Below are 13,736 nucleotides of genomic sequence, written 5' to 3' on the forward strand. Positions count from 1 at the left end.
AGCAGGGCAACCTGGGCTGCTGCTCGCTCAGCTGAAGACTGTTTTAATTAAGGTGTTTGAAATATGTGCTGAATCATTATGGGTATACATGCTTCTTGATGTCTCCAGTAAATATGGGTTGAGTGCAACACTGGATATATTTAGAGGGTCTTAATCTCCCCAGGCTGCATAGTGAGGTGAGGAGATGCTTGGCCGTGGGCAGATGGTTAGTACTTACAAACTTCTCTTCAGGTCTGTGGAGCATTTTGTTTGAGTTTCTCTTGGCAGGGTGTGAAGTAAATTAGCATCCACTGAGACGCAAGACATCCCTTTTTGAGTCAGCGTAGAGAAGCTAAAGTGGCAGTTCTTGCTCCATTGAAACACCTCAGAGCCAGACTTCTCAGAACAAAATAAATAAATAATTTGCCAATGCCACTGCTCAGCTTCAGATATTTTAACCCCATTCTTTTTTGTGTGCATTCTATTCTTTGCCTGCTTTCTATTTATCTTAGCATCTTTCTTTTTTATGTTTTCTTTGCCATTCTAGCTTCATATAATGCCTTTTTATGACTTTTTAAGTGGGTAAAAGGCTTGTAACTACAAAGTGAAGTTCTTTGTTGTTTTTTATAAAACTCCCACCTGAACCACCTTCCTATTCCCCCATCATACCTGTGTTCTGGAATACCAAACTGTTCCTGTGGATTTATGAACATCAGTGGCCATGGGTCTCCACTCAGAAGTTCTCTTGTAGGCCCTCAGCATATGTGTTTTATTGCCAGGTTTCCGAAGGTCTGTGAGATGGAGTCGCGAGTGCTACAACGCTTGATGTTTCCACTTCCAACCTTATGGGATTTCTCGCTCACCTTACTGATTGAACAACACAGAGTTAGGGGCCGGGTTTTAGCTAGCTGCAGGATGAAAGACCATCACAGGCAGGACTATGTCCCTTGTTATTAATTAGGTGTCAGAAGTGGCCATCAAAGTAGACGCTGTTGGACTGATTTGGGAATTGTCACCATGTGTTTTAAACGGATTTATTTACTGTATTTGTTTTCCCAGAGTCTCATCTAACCTCAGCTATCTTAAGCTGAGCAAACTAATGATGAAGGGGAGGCAGTGCTTGCTTTATTTTTGCGATTACGCACACTCATACACACGTGAGGATGAAGAAGGTGTGTGGGTGGTGGAGCATGGCTGCATTATCAAGGCTTATTCCAGACGTCTCCACAGATTCAGTGGGATGGAATTGATTCAAGGGCGCTTCAATTATGAAACAGAGATGAATCTCAACAGAACCAAAGAGATAAGGATTAATACGCCTCCTCTCTCATTCTTCATACCTTCATTCCAGTCTACAATGCTTACTGCAGTTCTTTCTTTCTTTCTTTCTTTCTTTCTTTCTTTCTTTCTTTCTTTCTCACTTAAGCAGCATCCACTAGAAGTGAGCAATATGACCAAAAAACATTATATGATTAATTTTATTTAATTAGAACAATATATATCATGAAGGACCTAGATATTTTATTTTTGTTATATAAAAAAGAACAAAGAAGCAAGTGGGACAAACAATAGGACAAATATGATAGAGATACAATTTAAATAAACTACATTTTCAGGTATAGTAGGTTTATTTAACATGTATAGGCCTACATTTATTTAACATCTTTTGTTGTTTGATTATGTAGTGTCTGGAGCGATCAAACACAATTATTCAATATATTTAATGAATTACCCATAAACTCACTCTATCAAATTTCTGTGAACCCATCCCCCTAAAACTGCAACTAGCATCTCAAACGTAGATAAACCGCAGGCAGAACTAGGTGTCCTGTTACAGATATTTGTAACTTTTACGATCAGAAAGAATTTTGCAAAGACTAGTGACTCTGACTTCATTCTTTCTAAGAAAGACAAATAAACCATCTTAATCCTGTGTATTCTCTATATAACCACTTGGGAAATGTATAAACATGTATCCAATTTTCCCATCTCATGACTTTCCTTTTATAGGCTTTATTCTATGTATTAATTCTCTCTTTTGAACTATTTTGATATTAATGTTCCATAGTTACAAATGTATAGTTAATTGAAATCACATTGGTAGCATGTTTGGTATCTACGTACTCCAACTTTCGTTTCCTATTTGGTAATTTATGTTACATGTTACTAACTCTGTGACACATTAGTATTATAAGAATCTAGAAGGTTCTTTTCTCATTCATCCAATCTAGTGTCTTATGCTAATATCTTGCTACAGAACAAAGACTCGTAAAACTTCCCTCTGAAAGGGAAACTCCTTATTGGCTCAGACAACTCAAGAGGGTGTGCCATCTTCACACCTTATATTCATTGATCACAAGATCAAACGCCTCTTCCTCTCTCTTCCCTTTTTACTGAAAAATGCTGATGTTAAGATGATGCTGTAAGAAGCTAGAAGCTTCTACAGAACCCCAAGCTTGTGCCAGGCTTCGGCCTAGAAACTTCCATTTACCAAAGATCCTCTGAATCCAACTGGTTCTCTTTCATCAAGACAATATCAGCAAAGATTCAATGGGAGCCTCCACAAATTGCATCAGGACAGTTTTAATTCAATGTGGAGAGACATGCAAGTATCAAACTTAGTCTCCTTATTAGATGCATTGAGTATCCTTACCCCTTTTAAAGAAGGGCCTGTTAAAACTAAACTGATGGTTTGCTCAAGGCTGTTGATCTGCTGAATGTCCAACAATGCTGTACTTCTTGCTTTTCTGTATTCTGCTTCAGCTCTCTCTTTCCCTTGGTAAACTGTATGCATGTATGTGTGTGAATGTTAGAGTAGTTAAGTGTTTAGTCTAGTTAATAAAGTCTTGTTCATGTCACACGTAAAGTTGTCCGTGTTTTGCGTTCATATACTGGAGTCCCTATTCATGCAGATCCTGACTACAGGCTCTTAGTAGTTCTGTACAATAAGATTGTTATTTCCCATAACCTTGAAATGAACATTTCTTAGAATTAATAAACAATTAACATTGTGCATTCATTGGACAACAGGTTAATTTATTTGTAATATCAATTTTATTACATTAAGTTAATTGTATTAACTTATCCAAATATTTAGAATTAATTATAACTAGTTATGATTAATTATTCATATTTATTTTGAGCTAATTTGCTACAATTAACATTAATGACACAAACAGGTATTTTAGGCTGCAGTCACTTTAAGATGTACTGACACACTGTTTAAGCTGTTTAAATTCACTTAAGCCATAACCGACTGTATTTATGTGAGATCCTCCACATGATGGGCATTTTGACAACTATGTCTCTATTTGACCAATCAGGTCCAAAGGGAACTAAATTCGGATTTGCGTGCTGTCTGAGAGAGCGCTTTTGGTGTGTGTCTTGCAGCGCCACACCACATTGAGTTTTTTAATAATAATTTATGTCGCAAAAAATAGGATATAGGACTGTCCTGGGGAAAATGGGGCATCTGGTCACCCTGGTACTAGTTCACTAGTAACACAGTAGTGTGTTACTTATAGTGTTACTAATACTGGTATTATAGGTACTAGTTCACAGTAGTTCACAGTGGCCCTCAGAGATCCTGCTTTTGAAGTCAGTTCTCAGATTTTGACTGGAGATGCACATTTCCACCAGGTGTAAACAATAATGCATCTCGACTGGCCCCTTGTGATCTGGTCCATTGGGAGAGAGATCTTAACACCAAGTGTAAACAACCTTATTAAATTTGATTTTCCCCTTTGTTTCTCTGTCTCCAACCCCCTCTCCCCCCACCCACAGTGTGCAGAGTATAAGGAGAAGGCCTCAGTTCTGGAAAATAAGCCAGCAGGAACATTTGTGCTGCAGGTCCATGCAGATGATGCTGATGAAGGAGCCAATGGAAAAGTCACGTACGGTTTCATGCATAAAGACAGCACTGTTCCAGCCTTCAGCATTGAACCAGAAACAGGTAGTGATTCAAGCACACATAATCAATGAGCTCATTCATGGTTCAGTGTATACCCAATTACTGTACTAAGAGCATGAAAGTAGATGACTCCATTGTCATTCCTTTCAAAATCATCAGATGTCATTTGTAGGGGTGTAACAGTACATAAAATTGACGGTTAGGTACATACCTCCTTATTAAAGTCACAGTTTGGTATAGATTCGGTACAGCAGGAGGGAGAAAACTAAACATTATTTTATTTTATTATTATTATTTTTTTTTTATTAAACAGTGGTTTACTGAACAAATTGTGTCTCTGTCTTTAAATAAATTAAATTATAATTAAAATTTTTCTTAAGGATAAAAAATCTCTGCTAATACTGTAAACTATATATATAGGGAGCACTTATTTAAATTAAATTAAGTTGCTATTTATTTTTAGATATAACAATCAACACATACTCACATAAAAATGAACATACAAACATGTAAATTGCATATAAGGCAGTTTTTACATTAACTTCTGAATCTGTTTCTACTCCGATTAAATGTTAAAATATATTCGTTTACCCAGTAGCCATCATAACTTGTTTTCATGGCAGATTTATTTAAACATACATTAAACATATATATTAAATTATCAAGACAGGTTAAGTAAAATACAATGAATATGTAGGTTAATATAGTGCATATATGTAGCAAAAGAGTAAATTTCTCTAGCGAACTAACACAATGAATGTCATTTCTGAGGTAAATGCTACGTGACATTTTTTACAAGCTATTTCATTGATGTCTTTCCGCGGTTGAAACACTGATTGAGCGATTACACGAGATACGTTTCAGTAAGACGTACTGTATCTTTCAACATACCTTCAGATGTTCATTTAAATATTATTCTCTAACTAGTAGGCTATTAAAGAGGAAGAGATGATCGTGTTCCGCACTGACGCTTGAAATGAGATGCCTGTACAATGATCTGTCATGCCACATCAAAGCGTGACAAAACGGCCTTTATTGTTTGAATTTCATGATAAAATGGACAGAATTTGAGGGATGAAACTTTGTTTCTTATCGAAAGTAACAAAACACAGAGCTTATTGTGATTATTGGAGGTTAACAGTGGTTAAAGGTGGTTAATGGGCTATACAACTCGGTATTTGTCGGTACACGTGTCCCGAAATTTTTTGGTACGAATGCGTGTACCATTACACCCTTAGTCATTTTTTAAGAAGTCACAAGATTTGGAACAGAACTTGTTTTAGTTAGCACAATATTTTTTTTAATGTCTCAGTAAGCACTCTCTTATAATGTCACCATCATTATCTCTCTCTCTCTCTCTCTCTCTGTCTTTCTGTCTTTCTGACTTGAAGTATTTTCATGAATTCAAACTTGAGTTTAATTCACTTTAATCATAGCCTTTCAAAACGTGCCAACTCTCAAATAGGGAGAAAAGACAGCAGTTAAATGTGTCTTCTCAAGCCCCCTTTTTAAAGAAATGGAATGCTTTATGAAATGTAACTGTTCATTGGACATCAATCAGTGTGTCTTTTATGGAGGAGAATAAAGAGAGAAAATAGGAGTGGATTGCAGTGGGTGAAACGTGAGGCACTTTTGCAATGACTTCTCAAATGCAAATGGGGAACTGTAAAGAGATGTGACATTGTGAACACAAAAAATTAAAGAATATTTCCCACAAGACTGCATGTGCATCAAAATAATGTTGTTTGGTTGATTTCAAAAGATCATTTAGTTATTTATTTTATAAGATTAAATAGATGTAGCCTTACTGTGTGTAATCAAAATTATGCGTTAACGCATGTGTTTAATTTTTTCAGTTTAACATGTTAAAATATTTAACGCAATTAACGCAGCATCCATTTTTTCCATCATAATTTGGCTAGGGTTACATTATATGATCATGCACCATTCAAATGCCGCGAGACAAATGAGAACGCGTCTGTGAACGTCGTACCTGTGTGACACATACACGACTTATGTGTACAGAAAGATGCACACCATTATCTAGTTCTCTTTCACGTTTGAACAAACAACACAGAATTATGTCAAAATGCCCGTTTTGTCGAGTATCCTCATAAGAGCAGTCTTAAATGAGTTAAATAATGTCTTAAATTAACTTAAAGAGTTGTGAGAAAATGAGATGCACATCAGGTCTGCATCATGCTCGGCAGCGGCAGGTCTTAAAGTCACAGCAACCTAATAAACTTGTTAACCAATCTGGTTAAACCAGTAAACCAGACATGTGATGTCTGTCATTAATGTTGATCAAAGAACAAAGATAAAAGAGAAAATTGTAGCTTTAATAAGGATTAATCTATATTTAATTTATAATTTATGCAGTGAAGACTGTAAAGTGTTTAATAACTTTATTCAATTTCTGTATATTTCTGTAACGGATGGGAGCGGGACAACGGATTTGGAATGCAAACAAAGACTAGACATGGCAGAACAAGGCAGAAACAATACTCAGCAATGTGTGTGTGAGTGTAGCTTATAAAGGGTCACTGATGGGAAACAGGTGTAAGTGCGTGATTAAACAGAACACTGACCCAGGGCACATGTAACAATTTCCTACCTGGCCACAGGTAAATATTATAATGGGTTTATGTGAAGATTGTTTCAAGTTCACATAAGTTGTTATTTTTTTAAAGTCTAATAAATGTTGAAATTGATAGCTTTTTGTTATACTGTAATGTTGAATGTCTATAATTAATGTTTAAAAAAATCTATTTCATGGAGACATCAGTACCAATATCTGCAACAGCGATACTATCAGTGACACTTCATTCATAAAAATGATGCCATCAAACAAATATTCAAAGTATACTGTCTTTAGGTTGTTTTTACAGTACATTAATTTGGAGAGTAACTGAAATTATTACAGTATAAAATAAATAATAATAGTAAAAACTCTGTTTTTAATAGGGATTAATCATAATTAATTACAGAAAAAAATATGCATTTAATTAGTCATGTAATAGTTATGCGATTAATTAGTTTTGCAATGTATATGTATTTGATGGTGATGGTGAATGTTGTTTAACTATTGGTGAACAGAATCTCCATGGTAACAGAGATACTATTTCAGGTGTTATTGTAACTGCTATGAAGTTTGATCGGGAGAGGCAGAGGGAGTATGCAGTAACGGTGACGGCCACGGACCAAGCAGCAGACCCCCTCATAGGCATCTGCCAACTCAACATTCTGATCCTTGACGAAAATGACAACAGCCCCAAATTTGAGAACTTGCGCTACGAATGTGAGCAATAATCAACTTCTTTTCAGTTTAATTAAATATGTTGTTCTATGTTACAACATTTCCTAGCCAGGTGCTTTGCGGTGGGATATATATATATATATATATATATATATATATATATATATATATATATAATATACACAGGTGCTGGTCATATAATTAGAATATCATCAAAAAGTTGATTTATTTCACTAATTCCATTCAAAAAGTGAAACTTGTATATTATATTCATTAATTACACACAGACTGATATATTTCAAATGTTTATTTCTTTTATGATTATAACTGACAACTAAGGAAAATCCCAAATTCAGTATCTCAGAAAATTAGAATATTGTGAAAAGGTTCAATACTGAAGACACCTGGTGCCACACTCTAATCAGCTAATTAACTCAAAACACCTTCAAAGGCCTTTAAATGGTCTCTCAGTCTAGTTCTGTAGGCTACACAATCATGGGGAAGACTGCTGACTTGACAGTTGTCCAAAAGATGACCATTGACTCCTTGCACAAGGAGGGCAAGACACAAAAGGTCATTGCAAAAGAGGCTGGCTGTTCACAGAGCTCTGTGTCCAAGCACATTAATAGAGAGGTGAAGGGAAGGAAAAGATGTGGTAGAAAAAAGTGTACAAGCAATAGGGATAACCGCATCCTGGAGAGGATTGTGAAACAAAACCCATTCAAAAATGTGGGGGAGAATCACAAAGAGTGGACTGCAGCTGGAGTCAGTGCTTCAAGAACCACTACGCACAGACGTATGCAAGACATGGGTTTCAGCTGTCGCATTCCTTGTGTCAAGCCACTCTTGAACAACAGACAGCGTCAGAAGCGTCTCGCCTGGGCTAAAGACAAAAAGGACTGGACTGCTGCTGAGTGGTCCAAAGTTATGTTCTCTGATGAAAGTAAATTTTGCATTTCATTTGGAAATCAGGGTCCCAGAGTCTGGAGGAAGAGAGGAGAGGCACACAATCCACGTTGCTTGAAGTCCAGTGTAAAGTTTCCACAGTCAGTGATGGTTTGGGGTGCCATGTCATCTGCTGGTGTTGGTCCACTGTGTTTTCTGAGGTCCAAGGTCAACGCAGCCGTATACCAGGAAGTTTTAGAGCACTTCATGCTTCCTGCTGCTGACCAACTTTATGGAGATGCAGATTTCATTTTCCAACAGGACTTGGCACCTGCACACAGTGCCAAAGCTACTAGTACCTGGTTTAAGGACCATGGTATCCCTGTTCTTAATTGGCCAGCAAACTCGCCTGACCTTAACCCCATAGAAAATCTATGGGGTATTGTGAAGAGGAAGATGCGATATGCCAGACCCAACAATGCAGAAGAGCTGAAGGCCACTATCAGAGCAACCTGGGCTCTCATAACACCTGAGCAGTGCCACAGACTGATCGACTCCATGCCACGCCGCATTGCTGCAGTAATTCAGGCAAAAGGAGCCCCAACTAAGTATTAAGTGCTGTACATGCTCATACTTTTCATGTTCATACTTTTCAGTTGGCCAAGATTTCTAAAAATCCTTTCTTTGTATTGGTCTTAAGTAATATTCTAATTTTCTGAGATACTGAATTTGGGATTTTCCTTAGTTGTCAGTTATAATCATCAAAATTAAAAGAAATAAACCTTTGATATATCAGTATATCAATATATCAGTATATTGATATATCAGTATATCAATATATCAGTCTGTGTGTAATGAATGAATATAATATACAAGTTTCACTTTTTGAATGGAATTGAGTGAAATAAATCAATTTTTTGATGATATTCTAATTATATGACCAGCACCTGTATAGTCCCTTTAAGACAAGTCATTTCACCCTGCGGCCGTCTTTGAAACACCTCTCACTTTCATTGGGGAAACATCTAATTCTCCAAAGCTGTTTGCCAACTTTCGATTAAATTTCATATTTGAAATCACCAATGAAATCTAACAACAACTGTCTCATAAATTTTGTTTCTAAGCGCTTGAATCATGACAATAAACAGTATTTTTTACGATGGATCAAGCTAATGCGCATGTGCAATCCTAAATGCGCGTCTCTTGTGTCTCATTTCGGAGGCGGCGTCTGACTGTTTCTATAGGAACCAGAGCTTCTAACGGCCGCTGCAGTGACGTGATGACTTTACCAATTGGTGAATAGCTCTTATTTAGAAGGCGGGACTTATTCCGCCATATTGTGCGTTGTACTTTCTCCCATTCAAAACAATATGAGTGACGCATCTTGTGTTATTCTGTAGTCTTTGGCAAAAGTCTTAGGCCACCACCAGCTTTGTTGTTTTAGCATTGTTTTAATGAGCATCCATATTTATTTTTCAGTCTCTTTATTTTGATACAAACAGAAAATACAGGAAATATGTACATAAAATGTGTATTAAAAAAAAACAGAACATGTTATCTGAACAAGTAAGTAACATGAGAAAAAAGGCAATAAATCACGCTACCAATGGTGATTAAATCTAACGATCGCTTAGCTCAGATCACGTCAAACCGTGCAAATTATTATTGTTGTACTTTGTTCTCAAATTGTTAATGTTAACAACATCAGCATTGCGTGACTATGGCCACGTTCACACAGCAGCAGAATACGGTTGTCAGTCCTGTATTTGAGTCCTGACAACCGCATTCTATAACTGAACACGTACCCGTAAATTTTCAGGACTCACAATCGCATTCTCGGAATATTCACGCTGTGTGAACGGAACAGGACTGAACAACTAGTTGTCTGTCGCATCATACAGTATGAGAAAGCCGCTCTGGGGCGCGTTTCCCGAAGCGAACTATGGTCGCAAATTCCGTCGTTGCCATTAGAGTTCAATGGGACTTACGACCATGGTTCACCAACGATGCTTTCGGGAAACGCACCCCTGCTTAGGTGTTTTGTGTGTGGTTTCGCTTTCGGTAACTTGCAGTGACAGAGATATGAGCTGTGTGTTATTTTTTTTCTCTCCTTTTTTTATTATTAAGCAAAAAGACAGTTACACTGTGACATAGTAACTTATACATACGGGATAATAATAAAAAAAGAAGAAAAAAGCAGTGACAGGTATATACATATACAAATACAGAAGAAGACAGGAAGAGAGAGACAAAGAGTAGGCTATAGATATATGGTTGTGGTAGTTTCAGCAGGTACAGGTACAGAGATCAGTTAAGTTAATTTCATGAATTGTATTAGTAATTACTGTTTAGCTTTCCTTGTATTGTAGTAGGGAGGAAGATCCAGTCACTGTTCTCCACCGTAGCGGCTCCTGTCAGTTTTGTGTTTCTTTTCCAAATTTAAATGCCGTGTCATGCAAAACCCACCAGTACCACCTGAATTAGGAAACATTATTACAAGCTTACCATTGTGAATCGGGCTAAGGTAAGGAGATAGTTTTGAACACTGGCTGGTTATGTACTTGCTCAAAAATTGAATTTTGAAATTTTGAACCAAAAAAAAAAAAAAGTTATGGACTGCAGCTTTAAACAAAAATCAGTATTTAGTGTGACCTCCTGGACTTCCATTTTCTCAAAAAATATAATACACTTCAGATTTCGAAGGTTTTCTTGGCATTCCAGTCCTTTTCTGTTCCATTTAGGTTTAAGAGAGCCTGGTTCCTGCTAGTCTCGCGTAGCCAGACCTTTAGACTTATGGCAGAAGGTTTGGACACTATCATAGATTTCATTGGGTAAGGACCACCCAAGAGGACGTTTGACCAACATGTAAAGCAACTAATCAGAGTTAGTTTTGTTCCACATCATTTTTAGGAGCATGAAAATGGTCGATGTCCCTACAATAACAGACCGGCATGCATCTATAAATTATTCATTCAAGAACGTCGTGCAAGTATACTGCAACAATGGAGCCGCAAACTTCACAAACTTTTGAAAATCCATCGTTTATTTGATCCTGATAAGCGCTCGGTGTCACAGTTGTAAACATGACGGCATTCTTCTTCTACGATATGGTTTGGCGTCATGGCATTTGTTTCCAAGTGGACCATTAAAGAACGCAACACACACGTCTCCCAGACATCCTGTAGAATTCAACCAACCAGATGACGACTTCGATACTGCTGAGGTGTTTCCAGATAAGTGTGCCATATGCATCAGATGTTCAGCCAACGGTCCGTGGGCGTGACGTCTGAGGTTGAGACTAGGTTCCTGCTATTCCTCAAGTGTAAGGGGAGGTCACCCAATATTTGCAAAAAAATGTTTTTTTTTTTTTTAATACTCCATACAAATTTACTGTATTTTCTGATTATATTCCATTAAAGAGACTGAGAAATAATTATATATGGTCATTATATCATTGCCAAAACAACATCTAATGGTGGCCTAAGACTTGTACAGTGCTGTATGTATGTATGTATATGTATGTGTGTGTGTGTGTGTGTGTGTGTATATATATATATATATATATATATATATATATATATATATATATAAATGTGTCTGTCTACATCAAACACAAAAATGAGGCATGACTTGACAGTCAATTGCAAAACAACCACTAAAAAATTCTCTCTGTTCAAAACATTTCAGAACAGATTTCTTTCAATACATTGCAACTGAAGAGCTTAAAACTAAAACACGTGCCTTGCATTTTCATTACATCCAGGATTCTTATGTGCAACACAGGCTTTTGTGTCTTAAGAACTAGTTTGACCAACTAGATGTTAGCCAAGGGTTAATCAGTTTTTTTTTTTTTCTTAGGATCAGTTGATATTACAGTGTTATTGCAGTGGCTGTTATGGTGGCTGTTATGGTGATATTACAGTGTTATGTCTAGGGGTATGATTCTCGCTTGGGGTGCGAGAGGTCCCAGGTTCAAATCCCGGACGAGCCCCCAATTATGTTACAGCCACTGCCATAACACAAGAGAGGGGAGGACACATCGGCTCGGTCAAATAGGGGAATTTATTGAAATAAGACAAAATATAATAATAAGTAGGATAAATTAGACAGGAAAATAAAGGGCTAAACACAAAAGAGAGCGCAGCTCCATCTCGGGACGGCCGCTCAAGTTCCGCCGCTGAAGTGTGGCAACTTGACTTCCTTTAAGCACAGGATAATAGTCCACAGGTGTAAGGAATCTGCTAAATAGGACAAATGTAAATGATGCTTTTCCTGCCCCTAGAGGGCAGGCAGATACATAAATATACATACATGTAATATACAGTTATCAAAGCCTTTTGTCTTTGCACCTGCAGAACAGTGTTTCCAGTGCATGTTAAATAATCAGAGTCTTCCCTCTAATAGACTTCTTGCGGGAGGACACCATGATCGGTACCAGTTTTCTGCGAGTGGCTGCACATGATGATGATTACAGCACTAATGCGGCCATCACTTACTTCATGTCCAAGGAGCAGCCGGAGTATCTGCGAGTCAATCCACTCACTGGCTGGATCTATGTAAACCAGCCCATCTCACAGGTCAGTTCTGCTCCAAACAGCCAGCTTGGCCTCAGTTTGAACCAAGTGAAGTCCTGATGGTTCAGATGCAAAGTGATTTTGAGTTTACCTGTCTGAGTGTGTGTGGGTGCTCCACGCAGTCAAAGAGTTTTAAAAAGCAAGTTTCAGACTTGAGCTTTCTCAGGAATACTTTCTAGCAGAACGGTTCATCATTAAACCCTCAGAGGGCAGGAGTTTGAGGTGTGTGGGAAGAGATCCAAAAATGAACTTGTATCATGAATATTATATAGTTCTTGTGTGAAGTTTTAAGATGCTGCGTTGTGAATGATTTAGCAGGTCCACAACAGTTTCTCACAGCACTCCGCTCAGATGATTGATTGTGGGGTAACAAGGTCTTATATAGATTCTGCTTGTTTCTGTAAAGTTGATGTCTGAAATAACCTCACAAAAGACTTGTTTAAGCATTAATAGTGATTATTGATGGGGTGTTTGTGTGTGTGTGTGTGAGTAGGTGTTTAGGTTTGAAAGCCACTGATATCGGACCACCTTTGACAAGAGACTTTTGTAACTGTTGCTATGACTACCAAGGTCTTGTGTCGGCTGGTGTATATGGTGAGGTTTTGTTTCTCTGTGTTTGAGCATTTCTATACATTCTTTGTGTGATTACAGAGAGTGGGTGAAAATTGTTTAGCTGTCATTTCCCATCATCCTACATGCGGATGGCCTGCTATACGAAGCAGAATGCAGTGAATGCACAACATCAGTGATTTACACATGCATCTGCAGTGAGATGACAACAAATACAATTATGTATCTATCTGTTGTGTTGACACACTTGACACAGTTCCATTTAAAGGTCAACCTTGTTGTCGTAGTACTGGGATTTCTTACATTTTTAGATGCCAAAGATATTCAGATTTTCTTTATGGAGGACCCACTTCTTAAAAAAAAAAAAAGAAGAAGAAGAAGAAGAAAGCTGCATATTTTCACATGTATACTGTGTGATATCTTGAAGAGAAATATATATATAAAAAAATAGAAATATAATAAAATATTATCTTCTATTATTTACTATATTGTGTGTGCATTTTATATGCAGATTTGTGTATTTCATCATATAGTATTTTGTAATACTGTCAATAGAATAAAA

At 37.2% G+C, this 13,736-nt stretch overlaps 1 protein-coding gene across 6 annotated transcripts in view; it reads left to right on the forward strand.

The window, feature by feature from the left end:
* si:ch211-186j3.6 (neural-cadherin) overlaps positions 1–13,736 on the forward strand; it is a 382,700-nt gene that overhangs the window by 251,882 nt on the left and 117,082 nt on the right. For 5 of the 6 annotated variants that reach the window (XR_007184217.1, XM_048185218.1, XM_048185219.1 and 2 more), the window contains 3 exons: positions 3,763–3,931; positions 7,017–7,187; positions 12,435–12,607. Coding sequence is in view for 5 of the 6 variants with exons in the window: in XM_048185218.1 (XP_048041175.1) it covers positions 3,763–3,931; positions 7,017–7,187; positions 12,435–12,607 (513 nt within the window). In the remaining variant the exon portion in view is untranslated. The remainder of the gene's footprint in view (positions 1–3,762; positions 3,932–7,016; positions 7,188–12,434; positions 12,608–13,736) is intronic. The other variant, XM_048185217.1, reaches the window with a different exon arrangement.

This window comes from Megalobrama amblycephala, linkage group LG3 (assembly GCF_018812025.1).
Source record: "Megalobrama amblycephala isolate DHTTF-2021 linkage group LG3, ASM1881202v1, whole genome shotgun sequence".
Lineage (NCBI taxonomy): Eukaryota > Metazoa > Chordata > Actinopteri > Cypriniformes > Xenocyprididae > Megalobrama > Megalobrama amblycephala.